This window comes from Ilyonectria robusta (genome assembly GCF_021365365.1).
Source record: "Ilyonectria robusta strain PMI_751 chromosome Unknown BGZ61scaffold_34, whole genome shotgun sequence".
Lineage (NCBI taxonomy): Eukaryota > Fungi > Ascomycota > Sordariomycetes > Hypocreales > Nectriaceae > Ilyonectria > Ilyonectria robusta.
The window spans coordinates 491,270-499,589 of record NW_025764468.1 but is presented as its reverse complement, the minus strand read 5'-3'; the positions used below and the strand labels follow the sequence as shown (position 1 = coordinate 499,589).

General features: G+C 51.4%; 5 protein-coding genes across 5 annotated transcripts; all 5 read right to left on the bottom strand.

The window, feature by feature from the left end:
- Positions 1-2,634: 2,634 nt before the first annotated feature.
- Positions 2,635-2,841, bottom strand: BGZ61DRAFT_368380 (uncharacterized protein; the record flags this gene model as incomplete). Its single annotated transcript, XM_046241885.1, has 1 exon — positions 2,635-2,841. The coding sequence occupies one exon, from the start codon at positions 2,839-2,841 to the stop codon at positions 2,635-2,637; it is 207 nt and encodes a 68-aa protein (XP_046096631.1).
- Positions 2,842-2,958: 117 nt separating this feature from the next.
- Positions 2,959-3,833, bottom strand: BGZ61DRAFT_147007 (uncharacterized protein). Its single transcript, XM_046237322.1, has 2 exons — positions 3,744-3,833; positions 2,959-3,649 (listed from the first exon to the last, which is right to left on the bottom strand). The coding sequence occupies exon 2, from the start codon at positions 3,501-3,503 to the stop codon at positions 3,048-3,050; it is 456 nt and encodes a 151-aa protein (XP_046096630.1). The 5' UTR covers positions 3,504-3,649; positions 3,744-3,833; the 3' UTR covers positions 2,959-3,047.
- A 237-nt stretch (positions 3,834-4,070) lies between these two features.
- On the bottom strand, positions 4,071-5,804 carry BGZ61DRAFT_539511 (uncharacterized protein; the record flags this gene model as incomplete). The annotated part of the gene is made up of 6 exons (XM_046254793.1): positions 4,071-4,353; positions 4,432-4,486; positions 4,554-4,589; positions 4,694-4,760; positions 4,815-5,363; positions 5,442-5,804. 6 exons carry the CDS (start codon positions 5,802-5,804, stop codon positions 4,071-4,073), a joined length of 1,353 nt encoding a protein of 450 aa, XP_046096629.1.
- Positions 5,805-6,049: 245 nt separating this feature from the next.
- BGZ61DRAFT_463421 (uncharacterized protein) lies at positions 6,050-6,505 on the bottom strand. The gene has a single exon (XM_046247399.1). It carries the CDS (start codon positions 6,487-6,489, stop codon positions 6,193-6,195), a length of 297 nt encoding a protein of 98 aa, XP_046096628.1. The 5' UTR covers positions 6,490-6,505; the 3' UTR covers positions 6,050-6,192.
- A 568-nt stretch (positions 6,506-7,073) lies between these two features.
- Positions 7,074-7,547, bottom strand: BGZ61DRAFT_539509 (uncharacterized protein; the record flags this gene model as incomplete). Its single annotated transcript, XM_046254792.1, has 2 exons — positions 7,074-7,463; positions 7,530-7,547. 2 exons carry the CDS (start codon positions 7,545-7,547, stop codon positions 7,074-7,076), a joined length of 408 nt encoding a protein of 135 aa, XP_046096627.1.
- Between the last annotated feature and the right edge of the window lie 773 nt (positions 7,548-8,320).

Below are 8,320 nucleotides of genomic sequence, written 5' to 3'. Positions count from 1 at the left end.
GTATACTATCACGCCTCTGCCAACGCCCAACTCATCTGACCCGATTCAGCCCTAAGAGATAAAAGACTACGTTTGCGATTCTCACCTGAGTTCAGCCAAGAAGACGACAGGGATGAAATTATCGTTCGCCCAGGGCCACAGCATGGCCGAAAGCATTCAATGGAGTACGGTCAAATAAGGGAACGTGAATGGAGACTGCTGTAGGGGGCAGAGAGGCGGCGGTCGTCTTTCTGTTGGGCGAATATCTTCGACCTATCGAAAGGAATTAGATGACGAAAGTGCAATATAATATATGGATCGCGAGCAACTCCGAGTGCTTAAGTTGTTACGATGGCTGATTGTAAAACTGTGAGGCAGTGAATTAACCAGAAAGAACCAAGATTTCGACCTTTCTCAGAGTGGCTGATGAGTCCTGCCTGAACTCAAATACAGCAAGAATCAAAGTCGTGATGAAAAAAAGAAATCTTCATAGACCCGCGGGGCTAAGAGTTCTCGTGGATGACTTCGTGGGAAGCGCACTGCAAAAGCTGTCTAATAGATGAAGGAGCTGCAGCGTCTTGGTTCAAGGATAGCAAGCTGCGGCGTAGCGGGCGTTAACTAATACGGAATTACGTTCACATTGCGTGTACGTATACACCCGGCTTTTGTGGGCGGAGCAAGGAGGACCACAGTACCGGTACATGCAAAATCGAGGTCGGCAGTTCAAAGCCCGAAAACCCCGGAGGCCTACAGAGAAGGATACACCGATCCTTTCATTGGACCATTGGCGGGCAACTTGCCGTCCCCAATTTCAGTCAGAGCGACCGAAAGCGCCAGTGGAGACTCACTGCCCATGCCAGCTGGAGCGAAGAAGCAGCCTGAAGATGCAGTTAACAACATCCGTAAGCGCAGAAAAATGAGCAAGGTTGGTGTCGACTCTCCTTCAGGTCCTCTGTTTGGACTCGGATATTAGCACACAATCCCGTCCCACAGATCCCCATCGCTTTCGGTTTTTGTCCAAGCCGGGTCCCGAGCTCCCCTGCCCAACACCAGTACCGCGCTGTATGCTCACCTGTCTTTTCTGGTCTTCTACAGATTGCTCGCTGCCTCCGAAACCGACTCGCTTTTACTCAGTTCAAGACCCTACATGGTTTGAAAGAGGCTGCCTTTGACTCGAGCGAAGTGATGGTCAAGGAAATGGAACGACGACACGTCGTCGACCGCTACAAAGTCTCGAAGCTACGGGCCCTAGATGAATCATATCGCTGCGATGAGCCACAGCTTTGGTTTGAAGCACGACCGTCCTGTGATTTGCATCACTTCAATGAATCACCTCCCTCCGTGAACCCCCCAAGCGAAGTTGCTCCCCAACTGGCTCACTCACCGGAGGCCTCCTGGCAAAACCATTTTACGAACCCTACTGGCCCTGATGTCTGTCTCCTCCAGTTGCGCTGGCTGCCTCCCATGCCCATGAAAACCGACCAAGGAGACTAAGGACCGACTACTCGACAAGACAACACCAACGTCGTTCAGTTGTCTGAGCACACCTAGTAGCTACAAAGTGTCTAAGTGAAATGAAAACCCAACGCCTGTGCAGCGCATGCAAAAACATCAACCAGCCCGAAGTTAGCTCTGACAGAGAAAATTCTTTGAGTCTCCACCCCCTTCTTTGTTCCTGCCGAGCTGGGCAAGCACTATGTATAGTACCCTGTCAATTAGTCAATTCAGCGATGGTCGATTACCTTCTTTCCCAAACTCTGCTGAGCAGGCTCTCATCTGGTGTGGTGAAGACAGCAGGCCAAAATGCTATGTGCCATGTTGAGGACCCGGGTCAGGAAGAAGTGTACTCGTGGGCGGCGAATGAGTTTGATCGGAGAGGCTGTGGAAGCTGAGTGTTGTACTTCAGCTTCCCTGGCCCGTCCAGAGGCACGGAGCATCTCAGAGGCTGGTATGGTGCAACTTCCTTTGGGTCACTCGAACGCGGGTTACACGCCACTTACGGATGGCTGTGTGGAAATCGGATGAGAATGCTACATCCAATCATTTCTTCAGCCGGCGAAGAGGGCCTTCGTTCGTGACCGTGTTGCAGCATTTAGCCAAGTTGGTTTGGAGTTTATTGGGCCCGACCATGGCCTCTGAGGCTATTTAGGAACGCCTGCGCAATGTTCCGTTCATGGCATAGTTGGCCAATATCCGGTCGCGCCAGTGGACAGGTCCAGCCTCGTCAAAATTGTAGATGTGTGACACTGGGATGCCATATTTGGCCATTGTGTTCTGCACGAGGGCAAGCCAGCTACAAATGACCTCTGCATCTTAGCATTTGACTCTTTTACAATCATATCTCCTAGAAGAACGCGTCTTGGCTCTGGTTGTCACTTGAACAAGTTGGAGGCCCGGCGCTTGCCGACGGGCGGTGCGTCGCGTTCGGCGAGAAGTTTATTAGCCATATATTCCACACCGCGCAAGCCGGGGACGGAATGCTCGCGAATCCAGGTCGAGGGCGTAATGGACAATTGCCGATTCCTCCAGCTCAGTTAAGTTTTGTGATTTGTGTATGCTATCGCGTCGTGATGGTTTACCAAGTTCGCGGCAATCGAGGGTTGCATGACTGACGTTGTAGATTCTGGCTGCAGCTCGGACGCTAAGTGACTCATCTTATTTGGCAGCCTCAACAGCTAGGATTAATTGAACCTCTTTATTATATGAGGTCATGTTTGTGGTTGGAGGAAAATGCGCTTGAATATTGAATTTTGGAGCATTGGAACCACGGAGATCTCGTAGTCTGAACGCATCGAGTCTTGCAAGGCTGATTTTCGGCGTTCGAACGTCTTTTTTGGTTGCGATATGATGATTGAGAACCATTAACGAACTCTTCATCGGTTTGAGGGCTGTCAGATGGCGCGATGTCCGGCAATCGGCTCATTAGGCCGAACATCTGGGCCTAAGACAACGTTAGAGACAATAGAGATAGTAACATCATGTGCTTGCCCGATGCTTCTGTAGACATACTTCCACATCCTTTCGCGTAATGAGTTCGAAGCAGACATCGCATTGGAAAGCCTCCAGAGTCATGTTGTAGAGGCGCTAAAGAATGGAAGTTTGAAGGCTTGATCGACACGTTTGCTTTTACCCCGCCAATGCAGTGTTAGCTTTGAATCCTGACGGTGAAACCCATTACGCAATCGCAGACAACGCGCTAAAAAAATCCGCTTTGTCGAAGAACCCAGTGTGGACACGAATGAACTTTGACAAGTACGGATACCTTGATCACCATGCCGTGGACGATCTGCGTCGTAGACAATGGCCCTTTCTTTGGAGAGCAAGTTCCATGCATTGGGTATAAAATATGTCAGGACCCGATGATGGCGGCCAGGCGGAAATGTCAAGATGAGTCGCAATGATCGCAACGATTGGGCAACATTGGAGCCCTGCGGACACAGCGACATTGTTGCTTGCGGGACATGTGGATGGTGTCCATGTGAAAGGCCCGTTTTCAAATTTTGTGCACGGCTGCCTAAACTCATGAGTCATCCCATCCCGCACGCGGCCCGGCCCGGTGGTAGGGATTCGGCCGCAATGCGCCCCCTATTGAAAGGTTAGGACTGGGAGGCTGATGGTTAGGACGAATTGAAGAAGTGGACAATAATATGGCCTCCGAAGACGTGTTCGCCTGCGGGAGTTGAGTTGACCATGTGTCAGTGTCTTTTCCCAGGTAATTAGGTGAGCCTGCTGCAGCATCGTCTCAACTGGTGGGAGAAACTCACTCTGATAGTTACTGTTTGCATCCTTCACCCACGCCGTGTCGTGCGGTTGCAAGGCTCCGACCTCCCAGTTCGATCACGACAGGGACTCCACCTGTTGTTTTTGATACCTTCCCGTTGGTCTTTACCATTTCCGAGAGTGTGGGGTAATTACTCGTAATTCTTCCCATAGAGTGCGCGCATTCAATTGCTGTCACTAGATTGTCTGTGGCAGACATAGATTTTCTTCAGTGATACTGTCGCCTTGCCATCTTTGCGCTCGTCCAGTCTAGACACGCCCTGATCATCAGCGGACTCTCCCCTAGCTGACAGCGAGCCGGCCGAGAGATCTCAGGGCCAAGGGCCCTTGGTGTCAACTTTAAGGTGGCAGCTCTCGCACCTGGGAATGTCGCTGTAGCCATAGTCGAGATTCATGTTGGCGCAGCCGCAGCATATTTCGCCCTTCTTGCGGTTCTTGCCGCACGAAACCGATTCCTTAGAGTCTTGGATAGCCTTGGCCGCGTCGTTATTTAAATACATCGGCGAGTTGACGTTGGAGTCGGAGCGATAGTCCCAGGCTCTGTTTTCGTCCATGGAAGGCTGGTTACCATCACAAGAGCTGTCATCTCTGTTCCTTTGTTGCTAAATGTTAGAGTGTTCCTTGCAGGCGGGCAGAAGGTGTGGGACTTCACTAGAAGGTTGCAATACTTACGCTGTCACTGACAATGCAGGGACGAACGCATTTTTCCTCCTATCCAAAGGCTTGGCTGTTGGACAGAGGTTAGCTAATGATTAACCATCTCTGCCTGCAAGTCGGGACTCTGAGATACTTACTCGTCGTCCATTTCATGGTATGGCATTCCGAGCGCTCTTCCAAGATTCGAGTTAGCACAATGACCTTTCAGTATATTTCAACCAGCCACTCGGATGAAGGGATGGATGAAGGGGCCTACGTGACGGCAGTGCTCACGCACGTCGCAGAAGCAGGGTCTGGGGACGGGAAGAAGCTCCCGTCGTGAACGTTCTGTATCGCATCGACACCTGTTCCAGTAAGCCAATATTCTGTAAAACATGATAGCTTAACAGAGCACGTACATCGATAATGGGAACCTGGAAGAGGCGAAGGTCTCTGAAGAAGCCTAGGTCGACCATGAGACCGAATTTGAAGGAAGTGCTCAGTGCATACCTGCCAACGTCGTCCCTGGAGTTACAAATGCCGTTGCCGTTGTCCATGGAAACCTTGTTGTCGTCACGCTCGGGGTTCTTGGTGTCTAGATTATCCTTTGGGTTAGGCGGGAAGTTTATGTCGAAGTCTCCGAAGTCCGACATTACGCGGGTCCTGAGCTTACCGTCAAAGTAGGGCGCGCTGTGGCTGCTGGCACCCCCATCGGTGTCGTTGAAGGATGCGAGCATGTAGTCAGCTTTCCCGTACCGCTGGAAAGTCATCCAAGTGTTGCCCGATGGGTTCAGTGTGAGCCCCTTGAGTTTGGTGGGCTTGACTTTGGTGTAGGCTTGGTTGCCCTTGTCAGGGTTGTCAAGGTCAGTCTCGCCAACGCCTCCGATGGAAAGGGTCAGATCAGACTCTCCATCTACAGTGAGCCAGCCGTTGGCTTGCGCAACTTTGAACACGTTGTCCATTGAAGCCTGTGTTGTCCCATTAGATTTTATCCATGTTTGCACAAGAGCGAACAGGCCGCCTGTGTCATGGGGCTTGCGACTTACAATCATGGAGAAGCTGCAGATGAAGTTGGCTTTGAATTTACCCTTGACATAGGCTCCAAAGCCAAATTCGTAGTCTTCCCCCTCGAATTCACAATTTTCGACGGTGTCCCAGAAGAGGAGAGTGTCGACTTCCTCGTCAGGTTGTCTTTCGCCTTCGCTCTTGTGCGTCTCGGCATTTTTGTACATGTTTCGCCAATCAGCCCAGCGCTCGGCGAAGAATCGCTTTACGGCCCTGCGGCACAAAGAATTACCTAACTGAATGCCCGGAGAGTCGAAAGCGGCGTTCCAGTCGCCTCCGACGCCGGAGTAGTCGATGCGGAACTTGGTATTTCCAGCATCCCGTCGTCTGTGGTTCAGGTTCATGCCGAAGGTGAAGTCAAAAGCCTTTGGCGTAACAGCTCTGGGCGGGTGGACAGGTGACAAGCTTTGATTTGCAAAGACTTTAGTAAAAGCAGAAGAGGCGGAGGCCGATGGAGAGTGGCCAACCTTCGGATTCTTTCAGGAGATGGCTCGGGCCAAGGAGTTGGGAGCGCACTGTGCAAGTATTTGTCAGCAAGATTGACCAGGAAACGGAGTTCGAGGTGTTCAATTGACATTATCGGGCATCTCAACAATGATGCCCTTGACACCTCGCTCCATGACCCAGAAGCGGCCCTCGACGTCCTTGTTCAGACACACAACTCTGGTTGTCTGGGTCTCGTGCTTGGGCTAGTCAAGCACGTTCGGAAGGCAGTCAAGGAAGACCAGGGGCTCAGGCTCGTCCTCGCGCTTCTTGAGCGACAAAACCGCGTGCGAGTCGCCGGTGCCGAGGACCCTGGTTGGGATCGATCTCACTGACTTTGGCAATGCTGCCAAAGTGGATGAGAGCATAGTTGGTCTCCACACCCTCAGGGGCGAGCATTTCAGCGGGGAGGAACCCTTCGAGCTCGACCAGCGAGAGAGGAGCTCTGGTGTCTCCATTATGCTCGCCCTTGGGTATAGCCCTCAGAGCTTCGAGATTGCGGGTGTCGAGATCGATAGCCGAGATCATCGGACCATGGAGGCCCATTTTGCTCGCATAATCGATTTTCATTTGGAATGTCTTAGCATCATCGAAGCTAGAGATAGAAATTTAGCAAAGACGATGCATCTGTTTCGCCCATTCTTGAACTCATGAGATCCAGCTGTGGCCGTCGTAGACCACGTACGGTATCGGGCAGCGGCAGCCTCGTCAAAATACCGGTAGGGAGTTCCGCCGGTTTTGTCCAGTATTTCCAAGGTCTCTATTGGCCAGAACGTGGTAAGAGATACGGTTCCTTTTGTCAATTGGAGTGGTTCCATGCTTGCGTACCGGCATATGAGAGAATTTCAGCCTTGTTAGAGCAGCGACCGGGTTAGCCAGGGCCCTTGAAGCCACAGCCGGCCTTCCACCATGAAGATTCGAGCTCAAAGGATCAGCCATAGAAGCCCAAGCCGAGTAGGATGCTGCAAGGCTCAACGCCACCGCGCCAGAACTGCAAGGGGTTCGTGTGTCAGTCAAAGGTGCCAGATAGATGTCAAGTGTTCCAGTGACAGTACCAGGTCTAAGGCGTAGTCGATTTCGGTCAGGTTGGTATGCGACAATACCTAGTTTTTGATATGGTTGTCCCTGTCTCAGACGCCGTGCAAGTCGTAGGACATGAGGCTAATCCAATCGACATGGGCCTCGATGCCCTTGAAATCGAAATGGCGAAGATACCAGTATGAAGAGGGCGCAGTAAAGGTGACCAACGTAGTCGCGGCCGCTCGCCTTAATGGCCTCCCGCAGCTCTTTAATGACAGCCACGTAGTTCTTACCATACCCGTTTTAGCCGCCGCGGTCGTCAGCGCTGGGACATTCCAGTCTGTGACAATGTCAGTAATCTTTCTGCACGAGATACTCGTAGGCTTAATTCGATCTCCGGAGACGCCACTCTTTTTGCGCACGGCTAGAGTGAAAAGACCTGAGACAAGACCGCCAGGGTCAGGATATGAGCAGCCCGAAAACGCAACACTCGCCGAAATCTGGGAAGAACAATCAATTAGCATCAGATCCGAATCCACTATGGCATAATAATATATGAGACTTACCGACACCGTCGTAACCATACTAGGAAAGAAATCCCAAAAGGTTGCTGATCAAGGTGGCCCTATTCTCCTTGGAGGCGACAGAAGGGGAGATATCTTGCCAATGGCCGGAGTCGCTGAAGGTCCAACCACCGAGGGCAATGACAGTCTTGAGATCCGGGTTCCTGGCCTTAGCTTTCGATGGTCTTGTAAATGTTAGGGTCGATAGCTGATGATGATCAGGGGTTGGAAGTGACGGAAAACCCAGGCGGACAAACTTTTCTCTCATATCCGTACTTTCTTATAGACCACTGTAGGCATCTTGATCACTTTCGCGTCCCGCCCGAACAAGTAGGGGCTTACCCGAGAGTGCGTAGGCTTGCTAACCTCGCTGTCTCATTTCTATGTCCACCAACAGCGGCCTGATAATCCTCGATTGACGCCCTACTCCCACTCTTAGAAACCTCGCCAGCTGATTTGGAGGTTACCTTGCATTTCTAGCGAGCTCGCCACGCGGCTTTGATCGACTCCCTGATCCCCAGGTGAGGGATTGCTCAATAAAAACTGCATCGGCCATGCCAAAGGAATCGTCCCTGAATGATCTTTCTTTGTCCCACCGGGCATAGCATGCTAGAACCAATGCAAGTCTGTCGGCTTCTCAAAGCTCAGTCGTATCTACTTACCGTCAATTGTTTCGATACTAACATAAATATCCAGCGGGTACTCAACCTGGTTCGCACGAGCACTGCAAGATTTAGATAGCCCTTTGCTTACGATTAGCATGCATGCCGTGTCCTTTCCTCGAAAATTCATTC

Excerpts from the sequence above, each read along its gene's own strand:
- BGZ61DRAFT_147007 (XM_046237322.1), bottom strand. The coding sequence starts at position 3,503 with ATGAGTTTAGGCAGCCGTGCACAAAATTTGAAAACGGGCCTTTCACAT.
- BGZ61DRAFT_463421 (XM_046247399.1), bottom strand. The coding sequence starts at position 6,489 with ATGGGCCTCCATGGTCCGATGATCTCGGCTATCGATCTCGACACCCGC.